The 25,757-nt window shown below is 51.9% G+C and overlaps 1 protein-coding gene across 3 annotated transcripts in view; it reads right to left on the reverse strand.

Moving 5' to 3' along the window:
- Window positions 1-19,913, reverse strand: part of LOC139249527 (metallo-beta-lactamase domain-containing protein 1-like) — a 33,965-nt gene extending 14,052 nt beyond the window's left edge. For 2 of the 3 annotated variants that reach the window (XM_070872453.1, XM_070872451.1), the window contains exons 1-2: window positions 19,837-19,871; window positions 17,429-18,079 (exon numbers count right to left, since the gene is read on the reverse strand). In XM_070872453.1, the coding sequence (XP_070728554.1) occupies window positions 17,429-18,004 (576 nt within the window). In that variant the 5' untranslated portion in view covers window positions 18,005-18,079; window positions 19,837-19,871. Of the gene's footprint in view, window positions 1-17,428; window positions 18,083-19,836 lie in introns of all 3 variants that reach the window. The other variant, XM_070872452.1, reaches the window with a different exon arrangement.
- Window positions 19,914-25,757: the final 5,844 nt, after the last annotated feature.

The following is a 25,757-nucleotide window of genomic DNA, read 5'->3' on the forward strand; positions in this document are numbered from 1 at the left end:
GTCCGGTTATCATGAAAGGCGCTATATAAAGGCAAGTATTTTATGTGAGAACGATCATGCCTACATAAGTGAGGATGATTCATTTTGTGTTGTTATGTGTGTTTGAGTGATTGTGTGTGATAAGGAGTAAGGATAAACAAGATTTGGAGACACTGGAGAGGGTGCAGAGAAGACCTACAAGGATGATGCCAGAAATGCGAGATTATATATAACAGGAAAGGATGAACAGGCTGGGTCTCTTTTCTCTTGAATAGAGAAGGCTGAGGGGTGAGCTAATAGAGGTCTTTAAAATGATGAAAGGTTTTGATGGAGTGGATACAGAGAGAATGTTCCCACTTGTGGGGAAGAGTATAACTATCAATATCAGATAGTCACCCAGAAATCCAATGGGGAATTCAGGAGAAACTTCTTTACCCAGAGAGCGGTGAGAATGTGGAACTTGCTGCCACAGGGAGGGGTTGAGGCGAATAGTATCGATGTATTTAAGGGGAGGCTGGACAAGTATATGGGGGAGAAGGGAATAGAGGGTTATGCTGATAGAGTTAGATGGGGAAAGACAGGAGGGGGCTCGAGTGGGACATAAACGCCGGTATGGTTCTGTGCTGTATATCCTATGTAATCCCATCTGTATGTTAATACTTTAGGCCCAACAAGCTCATAATGTGTTCATAGACCATCTCATTACATCCCTCAAGCCTTTCTGTTTCCAGCAACACACCTAGTTGTCCCATTTGTACTGTCCTCTTCAATGGCCTCTCCCCGTAATTTATTCCAACGCTCTTTGGGTGAAAATGTTCCACCTGACTTCCTTCTCAGTCCTAAGCAACGCACTGCCTGAGCGGGCGATGGCAACAGATTCAATAATAGCCTTCAAACAGGAATTGGATAAATACTCGAAGGAGAAAAAAAATTGTAGGGATATGTGGGAAAGAGCGGGGCAGTGGGACTAACTGGGTTACTCTTCGAAGGAGCTGGCGCAGATTCGATGGGCCGAATGGCCTCCATCTGTCGCTACCATATATAAAGTATATATCCACAGATCTTTAAAGGTTGCAGGACAGGTCGATAAAGTCGTTAAAAAGGCATAGTGAATGCTTTCTTTTATTAACCGAGGCATAGAACACAAGAGCAGGGGGGTTATGCTTGAACTGTATAAAACCCTCGTTAGGCCACAGCTGGAGTACTGCGTGCAGTACTGGTCACCACATTACAGGAAAGTTGTGGAGAGGGTACAGAGGAGATTTACCAGGATGTTGCCAGGACTGGAGAATTTTAGCCAAGAGGAAAGATTGGGTAGGCTGGGTTGTTTTCCAAGGAACAGAGGAGGTTGAGGGCGACCTTATTGAGGTGTATAAAATTATGAGGGGTCTAGATAGAGTGGATAGGAAGGCCCCGTTTCCCCTCAATAACCAGGGGGCATAGATTTAAAGTAATTGGTAGAAGGATTAGAGGGGAAATGAGGAAGAATTTCTTCACCCAGAGGGTGGTGGGGGTCTGGAACTCACGGCCTGAAAGGGTGGTAGAGGCAGAAACCCTCACCACATTTAAAAAGTACTTGGATGTGCACCTGAAGTGCCGTAACCTGCAGGGCTACGGACCGAGAGCTGGAAAATGGGATTAGGCTGGGTAGCTCTTTTTCGACTGGGGTGGGCACGATGGGCCGAATGGCCTCCTTCCGTGCTGTAAATTGCTCTGCTTTTGTAAGTCTCTTTGCTCCAGTTCCATGTTAGAGCCTACCTCTGACCTCAGGCTAAATGTACACCCTATGTCTGCAGTGTTGGAGCGGAACAAGATGCAGTGGCTACTCTTTTTGGCCTCAGTAGATGAGCAGTGTGAGAACCCTGTACAATGACCTCGAGCATTTTCTTCATGATAGATGCAAGCCTAACTGAACTGCATTTATATAGCGCCTTATACATAGTAAAAACATCCCAAGGGGCTTCATAGGAGTGATTATAAAACAAACATTTGACACCGAGCCACACAAGGGGATATTAGGGCAGGTGACCAAAAGTTTGGTCAAAGAGGCAGGTTTTAAGGAGTGTCCTAAAGGAGGCAGCGAGGTTTAGGGAGGGAATTCCAGAGCTTAGGGCTCGGGCAGCTTGAGGCATGGCCGCCGATGGTGGAGTGATAGAAATCGGGAGGTGGGGGTACTAGAATTGGAGGAGCGCAGGGATCTCAGGGGGTTGGAGGAGGTTACGGAAATAGGGAGGGGTGAGTCCATGGAATGATTTGAAAACAAGGATGTGAATTTTAAGATCGAGGTGTTGCCGGACCGGGAGCCAATGGAGATCCAGCCTTCTAGCACAGATCATGTGTTGGAGTTTTTCCAATTGTTAACGAGTTGCCGTCAAACTACAGTTGCCAACTCTGGCTGCATGTATCACTAGAGGTTTCATCACATGTCCTCCTGACTCCAATGTCCCCGCCCCCACCAAGCCAATATTTAACTAATAAACGAACGTGTTCAACGAAAATGAGAAAAAAAAAATGCCCCCTATGATTTTTCTCCCGGAGATGAATCGTGAACTTCCTGGAAACTCCAGGACAATCCTGGAGGGTTGGCAATCCTGTCCTCAAACCCCTGACAGAGATAGAAGACTCCCTCTTCAAGTTTTCAAATCAATCTTTTTCACACAAAGTCACTGACAGGTTTTATTCTTCTTATTGTTTGTTGTAGCAGTTTTTGTTACAACTGAGTGGCTCGCTGGGCCATTTAAAAATCAACCACATTGCTGTGGGTCTGGAGTCACATATCGGCCGGCCAGACCGGATAAGGACGGCAGATTTCCTTCCCTGAAGGGTATTAGTGACCCAGATGGGTTTTTACGACAATCCGATATCACTGATACTCGCTTTTTATTCCAGATTTATTTAATTAACTGAATTTAAATTCCCCAGCTGCTGTGGTGGGATATGAACTTGAGTCTCTGGACCATTAGTCCCGGTCTCTGGGTTACTGGCCCAGTAAAATTACCACTATGCTCGCGTTCCCCCTTTAAGTTACCATGCTGCTTTAACAGACAACATTCCAACAGTTAACATCACGACCCTGCTCTGTCACAATAAATATCGGTTAGGATCAACGAGAACTATGTGTTAAACAACAATCGTGTACGGAGACTAAAATGAATTCTCACCAAGATGCCACCTCCAATAATCCCTCCGAGATACAGGACCTCCGGCGTCATTTTGTTGAGGTCTTGCACATATTCCACCTCAAAGTTGGGGAAGAGAAGGAGGACGTTGGCCACGATACACAAGAAAGCAAAGGGGTACAAGGAGACCCCGATACACTGAGCGCATTTCCCCGTGCACATTCTGCTCGAAGGTTACAGGCCAGGTGACAACGAGGGCACTGCACAGAACCTGTCGGGTTTTATCAGCAAAGGGCTGGTGACGACAGTTCAGATAAAGCCTACGTTACACTTTCCTCTCGCGAAGGGCAGGCTTTCTGACTCGTGCCACCAATGAATGTGCAGAAAATCTGGGACTTCTCCATCTCTCTTATCTCTGTTTGTTTTTTCCTCGCATATGTCTACCAATGAACGGTAAAGAGATAAGCATGAGAGAGCAGAGGTTGGATACCAAAGCTTTGAACGGCAATAAATGCAAGCAGAGCAATTGGGTTGTTTTGTGTCCAAAAATGATTAACATCTGGAAAACAAAATGAGCTCACATTACAGTAACGGATATACTGAAATACTCACTTCCCAGTCACTTGGATAGGTCCTTCCTCCTCAAGCACTGTAGCCTAGTTTCAGGGGGCGGTTTTAACCCCACTCAACTCAGCAGAAAGATGGTGTGTGGGCAACAACAACCTGTACTTATATAGCGCCTTTAACGTCCCCGGGAGCTTCACGGGAGCGTGATAAGACAAAAAAATAAATTTGACACCGAGCCAGATAAAAAGAAATTACAACAGATGACCAAAGAACATAAGAATTCGGAGCAGGAGTCGGCCATTCGGCCTCTCGAGCCTGCTCCGCCATTCAGTGAGATCATGGCTGATCTTCGATCTCAACTCCACTTTCTTGCACTGTCCTCATATCCCGCGATTCCCTCAATATCCAAAAATCTAGCGATCTCTGTCTCGAATGTACTCAAAGACTGAGCTTCCACAGCCCTCTGGGGCAGAGAATTCAGAGGTTCACCCCACATTTTCAAAATGGATTGAATGTGAAATAATGTCGGGAAGCACCGCCACCGCCACTATTGAAAGTCTGAGGGCCATGTTTGCCACTCACGGCCTGCCTGACATACTGGCCAGTGACAACGGGCCATGTTTCACCAGTGCCGAATTTAAAGAATTCATGGCCCGCAATGGGATCAAACATGTCACCTCAGCCCCGATTAAACCAGCCTCCAATGGGCAGGCAGAGCGGGCAGTACAAACAATCAAACAGAGCCTTAAACGAGTCACAGAAGGCTCACTCCAAACCCGCCTGTCCTGAGTACTGCATAGCTACCGCACGAGACCCCACTCGCTCACAGGGGTGTCCCCGGCTGAGCTACTCATGAAAAGGACACTTAAAACCAGACTCTCGCTGGTTCACCCCAACCTGCATGATCAGATAGAGAGCAGGCGGCAGCAACAAAATGTAAACGATGGTCGCGCCACTGTGTCACGGGAAATTGATCTGAATGACCCTGTGTATGTGCTAAACTATGGACATGGTCCCAAATGGATCGCGGGCACGGTGATAGCTAAAGAAGGGAATAGGGTGTTTGTAGTCAAACTAGACAATGGACAAATTTGCAGAAAGCACCTGGACCAAACGAGGCTGCGGTTCACAGACTGCCCTGAACAACCCACAGCAGACACCACCTTTTTCGAACCCACAGCACACACCCAAAGGATCAACGACGCCATGCTGGATCAGGAAATCGAATCCATCATTGTATAGGATAATAGTGAGGCCACACCTGGAGTACTGCGTGCAGTTTTGGTCACCTTACTTAAGGAGGGATATACTAGCTTTGGAGGGGGTACAGAGACGATTCACTAGGCTGATTCCGGAGATGAGGGGGTTACCTTATGATGATAGATTGAGTAGACTGGGTCTTTACTCGCTGGAGTTCAGAAGGATGAGGGGTGATCTTATAGAAACATTTAAAATAATGAAAGGGATAGACAAGATCGAGGCAGAGAGGTTGTTTCCACTGGTCGGGGAGACTAGAACTAGGGGGCACAGCCTCAAACTACGGGGGAGCCAATTTAAAACCGAGTTGAGAAGGAATTTCTTCTCCCAGAGGGTTGTGAATCTGTGGAATTCTCTGCCCAAGGAAGCAGTTGAGGCTAGCTCATTGAATGTATTCAAGTCACAGATAGATAGATTTTTAACCAATAAGGGAATTAAGGGTTATGGGGAGAGGGCGGGTAAGTGGAGCTGAGTCCATGGCCAGATCAGCCATGATCTTGTTGAATGGCGGAGCAGCCTCGAGGGGCTAGATGGCCTACTCCTGTTCCTAATTCTTATGTTATCACGCCCAACAGCCCAGCAAGGCCAGGCTCACCCAGCAGCCCTGCAGGGCCAACAACACGCCAGCCCAGCGAGGACACAGCCAACACACCAGACATTTGTATCGAGGCGGTCCACCAGGGAAAGAAAGGCTCCCGAGCGCCTCACCTTGTAAATAGTTTTCACTTTGACTTTGGAGGGGAGTGATGTTGTGTATCTGTAAAGCATGCACTCCCATGTTCCGCCACCAGGGAGCACATCCCCTGAAGTCCCAAGGAATCCCAGCATCCCTTGGGAGCACTGTATATAAGCCGGCCCCTAAGGCCTGTTCCTCATTCTGGAGTGTCTTATTAAAGACTGAGGTCACTGTTACTTTAACCTCCCTGTGTGCAGCCTCATCTGTGTTAGGAACACAATACTCTTCTTGGCAACCCGTAACAAGTGGGGTGCCGCAGGAATCAGTGCTGGGACCCCAACTATTTACAATCTATATTAACGACTTGGAAGAAGGGACTGAGTGTAACGTAGCCAGGTTTGCTGACGATACAAAGATAGGAGGAAAAGCAATGTGTGAGGAGGACACAAACAATCTGCAAAAGGACATAGACAGGCTAAGTGAGTGGGCAAAAATTTGGCAGATGGAGTATAATGTTGGAAAGTGTGAGGTCATGCACTTTGGCAGAAAAAAATCAAAGAGCAAGTTATTATTTAAATGGAGAAAGATTGCAAAGTGCCGCAGTACAGCGGGACCTGGGGGTCCTGGTGCATGAAACACAAAAGGATAGTATGCAGGTACAGCAAGTGATCAGGAAGGTCAATGGAATCTTGGCCTTTATTGCAAAGGGGATGGAGAAATACCATCAACGATGTCTTCGCAAGATCCTGCAAATCCCCTGGGAGGACAGACGCACCAACATTAGCGTCCTCGACCAGGCCAACATCCCCAGCATCGAAGCACTGACCACACTCAACCAGCTCCGCTGGGCAGGGCCACATTGTCCGCTGCCAGATACAAGACTCCCAAAGCAAGCGCTCTACTCGGAACTCCTTCACGGCAAACGAGCCAAAGGTGGGCAGAGGAAACGTTACAAGGTCACCCTCAAAGCCTACCTGATAAAGTGCAACATCCCCACTGACACCTGGGAGTCCCTGGCCAAAGACCAGTCCGCCCTAAGTGGAGGAAGTGCATCCGGGAGGGCGCTGAGCACCTCGAGTCTCATCGCCGAGAGCGTGCAGAAACCAAGCGCAGGCAGCGGAAGGAGCGTGCGGCAAACCTGTCCCACCCTCCCCTTCCCTCAACCACTGTCTGTCCCACCTGTGACAGGGACTGTGGTTCCCGTATTGGACTGTTCAGCTGCCTAAGGACTCATGCTAAGAGTGAAAGCAAGTCTTCCTCGATTGCGAGGGACTGCCTGTGATGATGTGTTTACATATGCATGGACGCCGAGCATCGGATGAGATCATAATTTAAACGGGCCTGAGTGGGGAATTCACCTGGTATTAAAGTTGGAGCTGCTGGCAGCAATTTCGCTCCCCTCCCCTCCCCTCCCAGAAGCAAACCTGTCCCCCCCCCCCCCCCCGCTCCCCGAGTGTTGTATTGAAGTATGCTCAAGCCCTGGTGGTCGCAAAAATAAAGACTTGCATTTATATAGTGCCTTTCACCACCACTGGACATCTCAAAGCGCTTTACAGCCAATGAAATACTTTTGGAGTGTAGTCACTGTTGTAATGTGGGAAACGCGGCAACCAATTTGTGCACAGCAAGCTCCCACACACAGCAATATGATAATGACCAGATCATCTGTTTTAGTGATGTTGATTGAGGAATAAATATTTGCCAGGACACCAGGGAGAACTCCCCTGCTCTTCTTCGAAATAGTGCCGTGGGATCTTTTACATCCACCTGAGAGAGCAGACGGCCCCTCCGACAGTGCGGCGCTCCCTCAGTAGTGTACTGGAGTGTCAGCCTAGATTCTTGTGCTCAAGTCCCTGAATTGGGACTTGAACCCACAACCTTCTGACTCAGAGGCGAGGGTGTTGCCCACTGAGCCACAGCTGACACGATCCATAGTGAAACACTCAATAAATTGTATTAATAATCCGATCATGTCGGCTGTACAACCTTTACACCACAGCTCCAAAATGGTTATGAAAACTGATGACTGGTACTTGTAGTAACAGAATCTGCCGACATAGCACAGTGCAAAGGAGACATTCAAAATGGGTGGCGTACTAAACGTGATATATACCGGGCGTTTTCCCCAAGCTATCTCGCTTCTGGTATGCCTCCCAAGTGGCCATTCTTCATGTGTTACCCCGGATCATAGAATGCTATAGCACCGAAGGCCATCCGGCCTGTCGAGCCTGAGCCGGCTCTTAGAAATGGCTATCCAATCAGTCCCACTCCCCCCCGATCTTTCCCTGTCGTACTGCAATTGTTTTACAGTATTTATCCAATTCCCGGTTTGAAAGTTACTATTGAATCTGCTCCCACCGCCCTTTCAGGCAGCGCGTTCCTGATCACAACAACTCGCTGCGTAAAGAAAAATATTTCCTCATCTCCCCCTCTGGTTCCATCGCCAATTATTGTCAATCTGTGTCCCTCTGGTAACTGACCCTCCTGCCCCGAGAACAGTTTCGCCTTATTGACTATCAAAACCCCCCATTATTTTGAACACCTCGATCAAATCTCCCCTTAACCTTCTCTGCTCCGAGGAGAACAATCCCAGCTTCTCCAGGTAATTGAATTCCCTCCTCCCTGGTAACATTCGAGCTAATCTCCTCTGCACCCTCTCTTACAGTGTTAACATCTTTTTTGCAACTTCTCCAGTGTCTCTGTATCCTTTTTGTAATATGGAGACCAGAACTGTGCACAGTGCTCCAAGTGTGGCCCAACCAAGGTTGTGTACAACTCCCACATAACTTCCCTGCTGCTCAGTTCTATTCTCTCGAAATGAACCCCAGTGCTTGGCCATTTTTTATGGCCTTGTGAACCTGCATTGCTATTTGTAGTGATTTGTGAATGTGTATCCCTGGATCCATTTGCTCCTCTATCCCATTTAGACTGTTATTATCCCAGGAGTATACGACCTCCTTATTCCTACCAATATGCCCCACCTCACACTTACCTACGTGGAAATGAATTTGCCACCTTCACGCCCGTTCTGCCTGTTCCCGCCACACCGTGTGGTGTTGGGCCACTTACCCACCGAGTTCCCAGGTTCTTCCGTTTGTGTCGAGGTGTCTGGTGACAGGGCAGAAGGGTCGATAACCCGGGGGCACAGATTTAAGGTGAGGACCGGAGACGACTTGAGGGAAAACATTTCTCATGCAGTGAGTGGTTAGAGTTTGGAACGCACTGCCTGGATACAGATTCAATAGCAGCCTTCAAAAGGGAATCGGAAAGTACGTGAAGGAGAAATAACTGCAGGGCTACGGGGAAAGAGTGGGGGAGGGTAGGACTAACTGGGCTGCTCTTCGAAAGAGCGGGGCAGGCTCAAGGGGCCGAATGGCCTTCTTCTGTGCTGTACTATTCAACGTGGCATCATCATGTCCCTGGATGAGAGGAAGCAAACAGACAGGTTGGCCACTCCAGACGCTTGCTATGTGTGGTCATGGTGCGAAGACAGGACTAGTGTCAGCTGTCAGGCCCTCCATAACTTTATCGGCACAACAGCAGCTGCTCTCTGTTACATCGGATATACGACACAGAAACAGGCCATTCGGCCCAAACAGTCGTTGACTGCCCGTCCGTCTGGGTTCTCTCACTGTTTAAAACGTGGGGGATTTTTTTATTAATAAATTCAAACATTTCAAAAAGCCAATCATTAGAAATGAATTACTTCGAAGCCATAGTTTGGTTTGTCAGCTGTGGCCCAGTGGGCCAGGTCAGTGATTGGAGCGTGGGCAGGTACAGCAGGAGTGGCGAGAGACTGTGGAGGGATGTGACCGGGGCCCGGGAGAGGCGAGGGCCCAGGGGCAGCACGGGACCAGCCCACACTGCGATATGTGAGCTCACTGGGTCCGTGCAGCAGAGCTGGTCTCCAGTCGTCCTGGTTAACCCTTGCCACTGGACCAAGACCTCGCTCTGTCAAGCCCGTGTGGTGGCTGGTGTACAACGGTCACCCCACGTTAAAACAATCCATCCACAGGCATCTTCCACCCTTCAGGATGTAGTTCAGGATCCGGAATATTAGGTCCTTCATCCCTTTTTGGCGTGGAAGCAAGTCATCCTCGCTTCAAGGGACTGCCTCTGATGAGTGGGTAGCACTTTCTCTCACCTTTGAGTCAGAAGTTGTGGGTTCAACTCCCATTCCAGGGTCTTGAGCACAAAAACAAATCCAGGCTGACACTAACACAGTGTTGAGGGAGCGCCGCACTGTCGGAGGTGCCATCTTTCGGATGAGACGTTAAACCGAGGCCCCGTCTGCTCTCAAGTGGGCGTAAAAGATCCCATGGCATTATTTCAAAGAGTAGGGGAGTTATCCCCGGTGTCCTGGGGCCAATATTTATCCCTCAATCAACATAACAAAATAAAACAGATTATCCAGCCAAGATCACATGGCTGTTTGTGGGAGCTTGCTGTGTGCAAATTGGCTGCTGCGTTTCCCACATTACAACAGTGACCACACTCCAAAAAGTACTTCATTGGCTGTAAAGCGCTGTGGGACGTCTGGTGGTCGTGAAAGGCGCTATATAAATCCAAGTCTTTTTAATTATTTGAGTGAGGGCAGTGGCAGGTCAAGAAATCCATCTTAAGGCTCTGTCGGGTTTTTTCCCACTTGTTCTCAACCACAGACACTGATCACTTCAGAGATTTACATGCTATAATCTTGTAATGAGATAATTTTTTCTAAATGTCATGGACTAAGAATAGATTTTATACACACAGTACTTAGTTCCTGATTACTATATACCACAACATTACATTTGTTATCAAAGTGGGTTACGCAAACGAAGTTGCTCCATATTGTTTGCTGGGATGCACCGTGCACAGTAATGCATGAGTCCAGTGTTAAACCTCAACAAACTTTGCTCTTCGTGGCAATCCTGAGCTTATCATTCTTATCATTCCATCTATCGCCAGTGGGTCAGAATCATCGTCAACACCAGGGAATGTTTCCCAGCCTTCAGTGAGGACATATCTCATACCGGTCAGCACCCAGCGCCCACACCGGTCAGCACCCAGCACCCACACAGGGTCAGCACCCAGCACCCACACACAGGGTCAGCACTCAGCACCCACACAGGGTCAGCACTCAGCACCCACACACAGGGTCAGCACTCAGCACCCACACACAGGGTCAGCACCCAGCACCCACACACAGGGTCAGCACCCAGCACCCACACCGGTCAGCACCCAGCACCCACACACCGGGTCAGCACCCACACAGTGTCAGCACCCACACACCGGGTCAGCACCCAGCATCCACACACCGGGTCAGCACCCACACAGTGTCAGCACCCACACACCGGGTCAGCACCCAGCACCCACACACAGGGTCAGCACTCAGCACCCACACACAGGGTCAGCACTCAGCACCCACACACAGGGTCAGCACCCATCACCCACACCGGGTCAGCACCCAGCACCCACACACCGGATCAGCACCCAGCACCCACACACAGGGTCAGCACTCAGCACCCACACACAAGTCAGCACTCAGCTCCCACACACAGGGTCAGCACCCAGCACCCACACACAGGGTCAGCACCCAGCACCCACACAGGGTCAGCACCCAGCACCCATACACAGGGTCAGCACCCAGCACCCACACACCGGGTCAGCACCCACACACCGGGTCAGCACCCAGCACCCACACACAGGGTCAGCACCCAGCACCCACACACCGGGTCAGCACCCAGCACCCACACACAGGGTCAGCACCCAGCACCCACACAATGTCAGCACCCACACACCGGGTCAGCACCCAGCACCCACACCGGGTCAGCACCCAGCACCCACACACAGGGTCAGCACCCAGCACCCACACACAGGGTCAGCACCCAGCACCCACACACCGGGTCAGCACCCACACAGTATCAGCACCCACACACCGGGTCAGCACCCACACACCGGGTCAGCACCCAGCACCCACACAGGGTCAGCACCCAGCACCCACACACAGGGTCAGCACCCAGCACCCACACACAGGGTCAGCACTCAGCACCCACACACAGGGTCAGCACCCAGCACCCACACACAGGGTCAGCACCCAGCACCCACACAGTGTCAGCACCCAGCACCCACACAGGGTCAGCACCGAGGGGTCAGCACCTTCAGGAGGAGGGGAGAAAGTTGAAAACACTTCAAAAAGGCAAGGTGGTGAAAAAATAAGGAAGTTCTGCATAAATACGTAAAGGAATTATCACAATGTCATAAACGGTTTGTTCCAGATGTGATAACATTTATTGGGCTCATGTACTCAGGCCATTAGTCACTGAATTTTGCAACACGATCGTGCGATTGTCTGAGATTTTATATTTATTTCTGTTCCTCAAGGTCATCGGTTGTCAGTTCCAAAATCCTCTCTCTGTGTACAGACTGAATCATAGACCCGTCACCCTCCCGGAGTTGTATTGAAGTTTGCTATTTAAAAAAAGGTCTTATTTGCATAAGTTACAGATTTATTAAAGTCTGCAGCGGTCCCCATACACTCGGTACGAACTGACACTGGTACAAAACCGTATTTCCTGTCATCGATCAACAACGAATGGATTCTACATCTTACCAACCACTGTTCTCAGTGTCATGTAGGCAATACAGTACTGAGGGAGTGCCGCACTGTCAGAGGGGCAGTACTGAGGGAGCGCCGCACTGTCGGAGGGGCAGTACTGAGGGAGCGCCGCACTGTCGGAGGGGCAGTACTGAGGGAGCGCCGCACTGTCGGAGGGGCAGTGCTGAAGGAGCCCCGCACTGTCGGAGGGGCATTACTGAGGGAGCGCCGCACTGTCGGAGGGGCAGTACTGAGGGAGCGCCGCACTGTCGGAGGGGCAGTGCTGAGGGAGTGCCGCACTATCGGAGGGGCAGTACTGAGGGAGCGCCGCACTGTCGGAGGGGCAGTGCTGAAGGAGCCCCGCACTGTCGGAGGGGCAGTACTGAAGGAGCCCCGCACTGTCGGAGGGGCAGTACTGAGGGAGTGCCGCACTGTCGGAGGGGCAGTACTGAGGGAGCGCCGCACTGTCGGAGGGGCAGTACTGAGGGAGCGCCGCACTGTCGGAGGGGCAGTGCTGAGGGAGTGCCGCACTGTCGGAGGGGCAGTACTGAGGGAGCGCCGCACTGTCGGAGGGGCAGTACTGAGGGAGCGCCGCACTGTCGGAGGGGCAGTACTGAGAGGCGCCGCACTGTTGGAGGTGCCATCTATTGGATGAGACATTAAACCGAGGCCCCGTCTGCTCTCTCAAGTGAATGATAAAGATCCCATGGTACTATTTCGAAAGAGAGCAGGGGAGTTATACTCGGTGTCCTGGCCAATATTTATCCCTCAATCAAAATAACAAAAAAAAAGATTATCTGGTCATTATCACATTGCTGTTTGTGGGAGCTTGCTGTGAACAAGTTGGCTGCCGCGTTTCCCACATTACAACAGTGCCTACACTCCAAAAAGTATTTCACTGGCTGTAAAGTGCTTTGAGATGTCTGGTGGTTGTGAAAGGCACTATACAAATGCAAGTCTTTCATAGAAACATAGAAAATAGGTGCAGGAGTAGGCCATTCGGCCCTTCTAGCCTGCACCGCCATTCAATGAGTTCATGGCTGAACATGCAACTTCAGTACCCCATTCCTGCTTTCTCGCCATACCCCTTGATCCCCCTAGTAGTAAGGACTACATCTAACTCCTTTTTGAATATATTTAGTGAATTGGCCTCAACAACTTTCTGTGGTAGAGAATTCCACAGGTTCACCACTCTCTGGGTGAAGGAGTTTCTCCTCATCTCGGTCCTAAATGGCTTACCCCTTACCCTTAAACTGTGACCCCTGGTTCTGGACTTCCCCAACATTGGGAACATTCTTCCTGCATCTAACCTGTCTGAACCCGTCAGAATTTTAAACGTTTCTATGAGGTCCCCTCTCATTCTTCTGAACTCCAGTAAATACAAGCCTAGTTGATCCAGTCTTTCTTGATATGTCAATCCCACCATCCCGGGAATCAGTCTGGTGAACCTTCGCTGCACTCCCTCAATAGCAAGAATGTCCTTCCTCAAGTTAGGAGACCAAAACTGTACACAATACTCCAGGTGTGGCCTCACCAAGGCCCTGTACAATTGTAGCAACACCTCCCTGCCCCTGTACTCAAATCCCCTCGCTATGAAGGCCAACATGCCATTTGCTTTTTTAACCGCCTGCTGTACCTGCATGCCAACCTTCAATGACTGATGTACCATGACACCCAGGTCTCGTTGCACCTCCCCTTTTCCTAATGTCACCATTCAGATAATAGTCTGTCTCTCTGTTTCCACCAAAGTGGATAACCTCACATTTATCCACATTATACTTCATCTGCCATGCATTTGCCCACTCACCTAACCTATCCAAGTCACTCTGCAGCCTCATAGCATCCTCCTCGCAGCTCACACTGCCACCCAGCTCACACTGCCACCCTTACTCACTTTGTGTTGTGAACGAGTCAATGTTCCAGTCCATTGTTACTGACTAGTCTTTGAAAGAGGGCCCCCATCCCAAAAGGGCCTGTTGTTCAGGGCCATTCGGCCTCATGGTGCTGCAGAGCCACACACTGATCATAGAAACATCGAAATTTACAGCGCAGGAGGCCATTCCGGCCCATCGTGTCCGCGCCGGCCGACAAAGAGCCGCACGGCCCTCGGTCAGCAGCCCTGAAGGTTACATATAAACCTATGAACAATGACGGAAAGGTAAAGAGCACCCAGCCCAACCAGCCCGCCTCACATAACTGCGACACCCCTTATACTGAAACATTCTACACTCCACCCCAACCGGAACCACGTGATGTCCTGGGAGAGGCCAAAACCAGATAAAAACCCAGGCCAATTTAGGGAAAATCAAATCTGGGAAAATTCCTCTCCGACCCATCCAGGCGATCGACACTAGTCCAGGAGATCACCCTGGCCGTATTCTATTCCCTGCAGTACTTACCATTATATCTGCGCCGTCCAACAAAAGGTCATCCAGTCTAATCCCAATTACCAGCTCTAGGTCTGTAACCCTGCAGGTTACTGCACGTTAAGTGCCCATCCAACCATCTCTTAAAAGTGGTGAGGGTTTCTGCATCCACCACTCTTCCAGGCAGCGAGTTCCAGATCCCCACAACCCTCTGCGTAAAGAAGCCACCCTCAAATCCTCTCTAAACCTTCCAACCAACCACCTTAAAACTATGCCCCCTCGTAATAGACCCTTCCACCAATGGAAATAGGCCCTTACTATCCACTATGTCCAGGCCCCTCAATATTTTGTACACCTCAATGAGGTCTCCTCTCAACCTCCTCTGTTCCAATGAGAACAAACCCAGCCTATCCAATCTGTCCTCATAACTAAGATTCTCCATTCCAGGCAGCATCCTAGTAAATCTCCTCTCCACCCTCTCTAGTGCAATCACGTCCTTCCTATAATACGGCGACCTGAACTGCACGCAGTACTCCAGCTGTGGCCTAACCAAAGTATTATACAATTTAAGCATAACCTCCCTGCTCTTATATTCTAAGCCTCAGCCAATAAAGGCAAGCATTCCGTATGCCTTCTTAACCACCTTATCCACCTGGCCTGCTACTTTCAGGGATCTGTGGACAAGCACTCCAAGGTCCCTTTGTTTATCTACACTATTAAATGGTCTACCGCTTAATGTGTTCACCCTTTCCTTATTAGCCTTCCCAAAGTGCATCACCTCACACTTCTCTGAATTAAATTCCATTTGCCACTGCTCTGCCCACCTGACCAGTAGATTGATATCCTCCTGCAGCCCATGACTTTCCTCTTCATTAAAATTGGCTGTGTGGTTGATAGTGTCATCTGCAAACTTCTTAATCATACTCCCTATATTCAAATCTAAATCGTTGATATATACCACAAAAAGCAAGGGACCCAGTACTGAGCCCTGCGGAACCCCACTGGAAACATCCTTCAAGTCACAGAAACATCCATCAACCATTACCCTTTGCTTCCTACCTCCAAACCAATTTTGGATCCAACTTGACACTTTGCCCTGCATCCCATGGGCTTCAACCTTCGTGACCAGTCTACCACGTGGGACCTTATCAAAAGCTTTGCTAAAGTCTATATACTACATCGTACGCACTACCCTCATCGACCCTCCTGGTTACCTCCTCAAAAAGTTCAATCAGGTTAGTCAAACATGATCTTCCCTTAACAAATCCGTGCTGACTGTCCCTAATTAATCCGTTCCTTTCCAAATGCAGATTTATCCTGTCTTTCAGGATTTTTTCCAATAATTTTCCCACCACTGGACATGCTGCCAATAACCGTAAGCAACACTGACCTTCCCATTCGCAGACTTGACAAACCCTCCGGCCATTCTGGGAAACAGCAGTCCCTAGTTATCGCGATCGGTAACATAGTGGTGGTGTTACTGGACCAGTAATCCAGAGACCGAGACAAATGATCCAGAGACGTGAGTTCAAATCCCACCGCGGCCACTGGGGAATTTAAATTCAGTTAATTAAACAAATCTGGAATAAAAAGCCAGTATCAGCGATGGTGAGCATGAAACTATCGGATTGTCGTAAAAACCCATCTGGGTCACTAATGCCCCTTTAGGGAAGGAAATCTGCCACCCTTACCCTATAGGTGGCCTATAGGTGACTCCAGACCCACAGCAATGTGGTTGACCCTTAAATGACCCTCTGGAATGGCCCCTCAGTTATACCAAACCGCTCCGACAAAGTGGGAGTAACACGGACTGCAGCGGTTCAAGAAGGCGGCTCACCACCACCTTCTCAAGGGGCAATAAATGCCGGCCTTGCCAGCGACGCCCACATCCCGTGAACGAATTGTTAAAAAGCTGGTATCGACCCGCTATCCAGACGGACGGGATTGTGGGGTGCCCCCTCATCACTGACCCAGCAGCAGGGGTGCCAGGCCTCGCCCTCCCTCCCTCGGAGACAGTGGGCAGCGACCGACCCAATCCGCACAGGCCATGGACAATGTGGCCTTCCGCTCCACAAGTGGACGATGAGGGAGGACCCGAAGTGCGACTGTGGCCATGAGTCGCAGACCGCGGAACACATCACATCGACCTGCCCACTGCGATCTGCTGCGGGAGGGACCTCATTTTCCCCACTCGGCATCTCAGGAGGCCGGCGAATGGAGAGCCAAACGAGACGAGACGAGACGTCATACCTTGGTGTCATCCTGAAATAATGAGCTTCCGGCCACATATTCGCAGTATAACTCCCTCAGTACTGCCCCTCCGACAGTGCGGGGCTCCCTCAGCACTGCCCCTCCGACAATGCGGCGCTCCCTCAGTACCGCCCCTCCGACAGTGCGGCACTCCCTCAGTACTGCCCCTCCGACAGTGCGGCACTCCCTCAGTACCGCCCCTCCGGCAGTGCGGCACTCCCTCAGTACTGCCCCTCCGACAGTGCGGCACTCCCTCAGTACTGCCCCTCCGACAGTGCGGCGCTCCCTCAGTACTGCCCCTCCGACAGTGCGGCGCTCCCTCAGTACTGCCCCTCCGACAGTGCGGCGCTCCCTCAGTACTGCCCCTCCGACAGTGCGGCGCTCCCTCAGTACTGCCCCTCCGACAGTGCGGCGCTCCCTCAGACAGTGCGGGGCTCCCTCAGTACTGCCCCTCCGACAGTGCGGCGCTCCCTCAGTACTGCCCCTCCGACAGTGCGGCAGTCGCAGTCAAAGATAAAAGCGGCGGGGTATAAAGACGCAGGAATCAGTCGCTTCACAGAACAGGCTGGTACTCCTTTATTACTCTGAAGGGTGGCCCATGCCCAGGAACAATCACGTCAGCCAAGGCCTGCACCTTCTCTCTGTGCTGCGCCTGGAGCTGGGGGTCCTCGCTCAGTTGCTGCCAGCTGCCGTCATCGCCCTCTCGTTCAAACAGGTCCCCGCACACCACCACCGTGCCCTGCTCCGTGCCCCGCACCAGGACGCTGACGTCACTGCCGCAGTGGCCGGGGGTGGCGAAGACCTCGAGGTGCTCGTCGATGGTGAACGGCAGGCCGGCGCGGAAGTCATGGCTCAGGTAGATGTCCCCCCTGCAGATGTCGTAGGACACGATGAAGGTGGCGTCGGGGAACAGGTTGAGGTTGCCCACGTGGTCGGAGTGGCCGTGGGTGCAGACCACGAAGGAGACGTCCTTGGGCTCGAGGCCATGTCTCGCCAGGCTCTGCAGTATTACCTCCCTGTCCCAAGGGTTCCCGGTGTCCACCATCACCACCCGCGGACCTTTAACCAGGGTGATGGAGCCATCGGCTCTGGTGTTGCCGTCTTGGCCCGTGTAGGCGTAGCCCTCTTTGATGACAAAAACCGAGTAAGGGTCACCCAATATGGCGGGTGCGGCCACTGGCTGTGTCCGAATTTTTAAAGCAACACTCATGGTCACACGGCGACGTTGGATAACCGAGAGGAAACTTCAAACGCAACCCAACGGATGTCAACAGATGTTCTTATCCTGCTTCAAGACAAAAAGAAAAGGCATTGAAAACCAAATAAAGCGGCTGCACAAAGCTCGAGACATTCCTGCTTAAATACAATGAGTCTGTATTTGTGTGGCTAGTGGCTGTGGTCAGTGGTCAGCACTCTCTCTCGCCTGGGTCAGAAACACGGAAAATAGGTGCAGGAGTAGGCCATTCGGCCCTTCGAGCCTGCACCGCCATTCAATAAGATCATGGCTGAACATTCCCTCAGTATCCCTTTCCTGCTTTCAGGCTGGTTGTGGGTTCAAGTCCCACTCCAGGCCGACACTCCCAGTGCAGTGCTGATGTCCCACAGCAAGCAGGACAGTGACCAAGGGTTAGTGACTGGGCCGTTTCCCACCCCCTCACCATCACCCCAAGTGTTGCAGAGACATGTCTGTTCCTCCCGCTAATAGGAAGACTCGCATTGATACAGTGCCTTCCAGAGCAGACGGGGCCTCGGTTTAACCTCTTATCCAAACAGCACTGCTAACTGAGCTGGAGGGGAGCCCTGGTACACACAGGTTTAACCAGGATTCTATTTGCTTTGTACACACAGCATTAACAAAGGTAATACATTTCTCTCTCCCCCCACCCCCATCCCTTGCTCCCCCTTGTCCTGCTCGCTCCCCCCTCATCTCTCTCCCCCTCCTCCTCCTCCTCTCTCTCCTCCTCCTCCTCCTCCTCCTCTCTCTCTCCCTCCCTCCTCCCCCTTCTCTCTATCTCTCCTCCCCCTTCTCTCTCTCTCTCCCTCCTCCCCCTTCTCTCTCTCTCTCTGCTTTTGTCACTTCATTACACATCTAGATTTGCTGTGCATTTCCCCTCATTGCAAAGCTTGGGTTAAATTCATCACTTGCTGTGGGACTGAGCCACACAGAGCAGAGAGGAGGGTAGAGGGAAGGAGAGAGAGAGAACAGAGATCCCACAATCTCCACCTCTCACCCCTGCTGGAGAGTGTGTGGGTAACATGGGGAGAGAGAGGGGAGGGGAGGGGGAGAGAGGGAGAGAGAGGGGAGGGGAGAGAGAGGGGAGGGGAGGGAGAGAGAGAGGGGAGGGGAGAGAGGAGGAGGGAGGGGGAGAGGGGGGAGGGGAGGGGAGAGAGAGGGAGGGGGAGGGGAGAGAGAGGGGGAGAGAGAGAGAGGGAGGGGAGAGAGAGAGAGGGAGGGGAGAGAGAGAGGGAGGGGAGGGAGAGAGAGAGGGAGGGGAAGGAGAGAGAGAGGGAGAGAGAGAGGGAGAGAGAGAGAGAGGGAAGGGAGGGAGAGAGAGGGAGGGGAGGGAGAGAGAGAGGGAGGGGAGGGAGAGAGAGAGGGGGAGGGGAGGGAGAGAGAGGGAGGGGAGGGAGAGAGAGAGGGAGGGGAGGGAGAGAGAGAGGGAGGGGAGGGAGAGAGAGAGAGAGGAGGGGAGGGAGTGAGGGGGGGAGAGAGAGAGAGAGGGGGAGGGGAGGGAGAGAGAGAGAGAGGAGGGAGAGAGAGGGGGGAGGGAGAGAGAGAGGGGGGAGGGAGAGAGAGGGGGGAGAGAGAGAGGGGGGGAGAGAGAGAGGGGGGGAGAGAGAGAGAGAGAGGGGGAGGGGAGGGAGTGAGGGGGGGGAGAGAGAGAGAGAGAGGGGGAGGGGAGGGAGTGAGAGAGAGAGAGAGAGGGGGAGGGGAGGGAGAGAGAGAGAGAGAGGGGGAGGGGAGGGAGTGAGGGGAGAGATGGGGTGGAGGGAGGGAGAGGGACTGGAGCAGTGAGGGGGGAGGCCAGGACCCGGGCTAACCTGAAGCGGGGCCGGCCTGCCGGAGCATGCGCAGTGCGGGCCTGCCGGAGCATGCGCAGTGCGGGCCTGAGCTCAGATCCGGGAACCGCCCGCCTCACTCTCTGCTCCCGCCAACCAATAAATCCACCAGCCTAAACACAGGGGACGGGGCCCGCCCGCGCTCACTGCCCAATCAGCCCTGCACTGGGCTGCACCTTGCCTCTTGTCTGCTGCTTGACTGCAACAACTTGCATTTATATAGCGCCTTTCCCCACTTCAGGGGGTCCTAAAGCGCTTTACAGCCAATGAAGTACTTTTGGAGTGTAGTCGCTGTTGTAATGTGGGAAACGCCAATTTGCGCACAGCAAGCTCCCACACACAGCGATGTGATAATGACCCGATCATCTGTTTTAGTGATGTTGATTGAGGGATAAATATTGGCCCCAGGACATCGGGGAGAACTCCCCTGCTCTTCTTCCAAATAGTGCCATGGGATCTTTTACACCCATTCTCATCCTGGTTTACAAATCCCTCCATGACCTCGCCCTGCCCTCTCTCTAACTTCCAGCCGCACACCCCCATCAGATGTCTGCCCTCCTCAAATTCTGCCCTTGAGCATCTCTGATTATAATTGTTCAACCATCGGTGGCCGTGCCTTCAGCTTCTCGGGCCCCAAGCTCTGGAACTCCCTGCCTAAACCTCTCTACCTCTTTCCTCCATTAAAATGCTCTTTAAAACCCACCTCTTTAACCAATCTTTTCATCATCTGCTGCAATTTCTTCTTAGGTGGCTCGGTGTCAAATTTATCTCTTTTATCTTTTACACGGCTGTGAAGCACCTTGGGACGTTTTACTACATTAAAGGCACTATATAAATAAAAGTTGTTGTAGTAATGTAGGAAACGCGGCAGCCAATTTGTGCACAGCAGGCTCCCACACACAGCAATGTGATAATGACCCAGATAATCTGCTTTAGTGACGTTCGTTAAGGGATAAATATTGGCCCAAGGTCAAACTTCCCTGCTCTTCTTTGAATATTCCAGTGGGATGTCCACCTGAGAGAGCAGATGGGCCTCAATTTAACCTCTCATCTGAACAACAGCACCTCCGACAGTGCGGCGCTCCCTCAGTACTGCCCCTCCAACAGTGCGGGGCTCCCTCAGTACTGCCCGTCCGACAGTGCAGCGCTCCCTCGGTACTGTTCCTCCGACAGTGCAGCGCTCCCTCAGTACTGCCCGTCCGTCAGTACAGCGCTCCCTCGGTACTGTTCCTCCGCCAGTGCGGCCCTCCCTCAGTACTGCCCCTCCGACAGTGCGGCGCTCCCTCAGTACTGCCCGTCCGACAGTGCAGCGCTCCCTCGGTACTGTTCCTCCGCCAGTGCGGCCCTCCCTCGGTACTGCTCCTTCAACAGTGCGGCGCTCCCTCAGTACCGCACTGGAGTGTCGGCCTAGATTTTTGCACTCTTGTCTCTGGAGTGGGATTTGAACCCAGAACCTTCTGACTCAGTGACGAGTGCGCTCACCATTCAGCCACAGCTGAAACTGATGATGAGGCTTGAGTGGAACAAATTGCATTTATATAGCCCCTTTAACGTAGTAAAATGTCTCAATGCGCTTCACGGGAGCATAAATCAGGCAAAATTTGACACCGTGCCACGTAAGGAGATATTAGTCAAGTGCTTGGTCAGGTAGGAGCAGCTTAAAGGAGATCGAGGCGGAGAAGTTTAGGAAGTTCCAGAGCTTAGGGCCCTGGCGGCTGAAGGCAGGGCGCCAATGGTGGAGTGATTAAAATCAGGGATCGGCAAGAGGCCAGAGCAGCTGGATTTTGTTGGTATTAAGGGTTACGGAACCAAGGCCGGTAGGTGGAGTCAAGATACAGATCAGCCGTGATGTAATTGGATGGCCGGAACAGGCTCAAGGGGCAAAATGGCCTCCTCCTGTTCCGATGCTTCCTGTGTGACCCTGCCCTGAGTCTCAGGCACCTGCTCTTTCTCCCCTACCGGTACTTGCTGGGTCATGGCTCGTGCTCTGGTACGTCATCTACACTGCGAGCCAGTCCCACGGGGTATTCTATCCTGCCAGGGCACCAGGAACAAGCCCGATAAGGTGAGGCCACGAGGAGAACTGGTCCAATCATACAGGGGCAAAAAGACAAAGGTCCTGCCCACAGATGTTAATCCAGTTGTGCACGCAGGCATCTTGTGAATATCTTGTAGGCTGCCTGTGAATTTCATCGGAGGGCAGTGTGCAGTGATGTGCTCCAGGGTCTGATTGGGAGCTCCACAGTGGCATGATAGGGATGCTTTAATCTTCCATCTAAGGAGAAGGTGGAAGTATCTACCATGACCAGTTCTGAGGCAGTTGATGGTTGTCCAGTTTGTGGGGAAGGTTTGATCCTTTAGGTTGTATTCTAGCTAGTGGGTTCAAGTCGCACTCCAGAGCACAAAAATCTAGGCCGACACTCTGGTGGAGTACTGAGGGAGCGCCGCACTGTCGGAGGGGCAGTAGTGAGGGAGCGCCGCACTGTCGGAGGGGCAGTAGTGAGGGAGCGCCGCACTGTCGGAGGGGCAGTAGTGAGGGAGCGCCGCACTGTCGGAGGGGCAGTAGTGAGGGAGCGCCGCACTGTCGGAGGGGCAGTAGTGAGGGAGCGCCGCACTGTCGGAGGGGCAGTAGTGAGGGAGCGCCGCACTGTCGGAGGGGCAGTAGTGAGGGAGCGCCGCACTGTCGGAGGGGCAGTAGTGAGGGAGCGCCGCACTGTCGGAGGGGCAGTAGTGAGGGAGCGCCGCACTGTCGGAGGGGCAGTAGTGAGGGAGCGCCGCACTGTCGGAGGGGCAGTAGTGAGGGAGCGCCGCACTGTCGGAGGGGCAGTAGTGAGGGAGCACTGCAGGAGGTACCACTATTTCGAAAACAACTGTGAATTTTGAAATTGAGGCATTCCTTAACCAGGAATCAATGTAGGTCAACGAGTACAGTGAATGAGACTCGGTGCGAGTTGGGACACAGGCTGCCGAGTTTTCGATGACCTCGAGTTTACGTCGGGTAGAATGTGGGAGGCCAGCCAGGAGCGCATTGGAATAGTCAAGTCTAGAGCTGTAACAAAGGCACAGATGATGGTTTCAGCAGATGAGCTGAGGAAGGGGCGGAGACGGGTGATGTTACGGAGGTGGAAATAGGTAGTTTTAGTGAAGGCGTAGATATGGTCGGAAGACAAGCTACAATATGCATTATTTTACATCTAAATGAGTATGGTTCGTATACAATACTTTCTATTCACTTAAAAATGATTTTGTTGGATCTCATTACACTAAATAGTTCCCACTCTTATCGTCTTCATGTGTCAAATAATCATCAGATTGGTATCAGCCATCTTTACTTCAGCCATTACAATAAGCAATTTATTGTAATTAATACAATTATTATTACATTTACAAGCAAACAGCTGGTTGGGATAAACCAGACCTTCCAGTTCTTACCTATAGTCCAAGAACTTCAAAGACAGAGTGTATTGTGAAAGAGTCCCTTTATTTTATATATATATATATATTTAAAGTATAAACATATTTAGAAACAATGAACATATGAAACGAATACAATATAAAACTTCTGTGGCTATAGGGAAAGCTACCTTAAAGATGTAACAGAAAATAGTATAGGCTGCAACGTGTGCCTAAAACAATTGAAGTGTCGCTGAGCTGGGGCAGGAGGGCTACACGACGAAACAGAAGTAGTACAGCAGTCTACGGGTGCTTACCGGACAAACCCGAGTGAGCGCGGACAATGGTTCATTGCGAAGGTTTTTAAAACACAAAAGCGCCACGATGCGCGGAGAACATTCACGATCCCGGTTACTGCTAATACCGGATCCTTTGGGACAGTTCCTGCTCTCGCCCCGGCTGTTCCTCCTGGAGCAGTGCTTCCTTCCACCTTGCGTGTGATCCCTTGGAAGATTATGGCTTCAATGGGGGCAGTTTACGAACTCCCTGCACCCACCGGTTCCCCAGGACAATGAGGACAATACCCGGGTAACCCAGGAGAGGGTGTGCAGTGTCCACGGGCTTGATGTCTTCTATAACCAGTGGGCACCAGAGCACAGTCCTGTCGACACGGATGACAGGATAATTTAGTTGGGAAGGTTCCCTTTGCTTTTGTTGGGACTTAGTCCTCACTCCCAGGACTGGAGCACTCCCATGCAGTACTGAGGGAGTGCCGCACTGTCGGAGGGGCAGTGCTGAGGGAGCGCCACACTGTCGGAGGGGCAGTGCTGAGGGAGCGCCGCACTGTCGGAGGGGCAGTGCTGAGGGAGCGCAGCACTGTTGGAGGGGCAGTACTGAGGGAGTGCCGCTCTGTCGGAGGGGCAGTACTGAGGGAGCGCCGCACTGTCGGAGGGGCAGTACTGAGGGAGCACCAAACAGTCGGAGGGGCAGTGCTGAGGGAGCGCCTCACTGTCGGAGGGGCAGTGCTGAGGGAGCGCCGCACTGTCGGAGGGGCAGTGCTGAGGGAGCGCCGCACTGTCGGAGGGGCAGTGCTGAGGGAGCGCCGCACTGTCGGAGGGGCAGTGCTGAGGGAGCGCCGCACTGTCGGAGGGGCAGTGCTGAGTGAGTGCTGCACTGTCGGAGGGGCAGTACTGAGGGAGCGCTGCACTGTCGGAGGGGCAGTACTGAGGGAGCGCCGCACTGTCGGAGGGGCAGTGCTGAGGGAGCGCCGCACTGTCGGAGGGGCAGTGCTGAGGGAGTGCCAAACAGTTGGAGGGGCAGTGCTGAGGGAGCGCCGCACTGTCGGAGGGGCCATCTTCCAGATGAGACATAACACGAGGCCCCGTCTGCCCTCTCAAGTGGACGTAAAAGAGCACATGGCACATTTCGTAGAAGAGCAGGGGAGTTGTCCCCAGTGTCCTGGGGCCAATATTTATCCCTCTATCAACATCACAAAAACAGATTATCTGGTCATTATCGCATCACCGTTTGTGGGAGCTTGCTGTGCGCAAATTGGCTGCCGCGTTTCCCACATTGGAACAGTGAGAACACTCCAAAAGTACTTCATTGGCTGTAAAGTGCTTGGAGACATCTGCTAATCGTGAAAGGCACTATGTAAATGCAAGCCTTAGTTGTTTAATTTGGTTTATTTTAAGTTTGTCTGGAGCCAGGTGTTTTTTTCCCCATATATCGTGGTGCCCTAAACAGGGGCCCCAGTGGTGATGGTTCTGGTTTGGTGACCTTGGACCAACCAGTGTCCTCCTTGAAGGCCCCGGGCCAATGAGGTAGATCACAGACCCGCGGGATACCCGCACACGGTCAGGTGATCAGGGCGCCATCGTGTGCTGCAGATTCAGGCAGAGTGCGGTGGGGACAACCTGATTCATTGGTCTGACAAACCAGTGAGTCTTCAAAGAAGTTAGCAAGGCCACAGGATGGCAAAACGTGGCATTGACCCCAAATTCTGAATAGTGGTGGACACTTTAACAAAAAACATAAACAGGCCAGCACATCGGACGGTGTCTGATGCCAAAAGAATGTCGGATGGAAGGCCTTTGCTGCAATCCCCCAGACCAGTCAGCACAAGCGGTTACCCAACACGGGACCCAGCCAAGAATCGACAGCACCGCTTCAAAAAACATCAAACGCAAAGCCACGGAGCTGGGATAGGGATAAGGAGCTGGATTTAACTCACTCGTTGAGTGTCGGCTACATTTACTTCTGTATAAATACAACCGGCACGAACAATCCGAGTCTAAAAACAGCTACGGCTCCAAGTTAAAGGGTAGCAGGTCCCACCGCATTGTTCTTCATTTAACACCATGGAGCCTCGGACACTGAATGGCCCCATTACTTCATTCGCGGTGAGGGCCGGCCTTACTGGTGGGCGTACCGTAGCCAAGAGGGTCTGATATCAACGGCTTCACCAACGCTGCCTCCGCAAAATCCTGCAAATTCATTGGCAGGATAGG

Source organism: Pristiophorus japonicus, unplaced genomic scaffold (assembly GCF_044704955.1).
Source record: "Pristiophorus japonicus isolate sPriJap1 unplaced genomic scaffold, sPriJap1.hap1 HAP1_SCAFFOLD_317, whole genome shotgun sequence".
In the NCBI taxonomy this organism is placed as follows: domain Eukaryota; kingdom Metazoa; phylum Chordata; class Chondrichthyes; family Pristiophoridae; genus Pristiophorus; species Pristiophorus japonicus.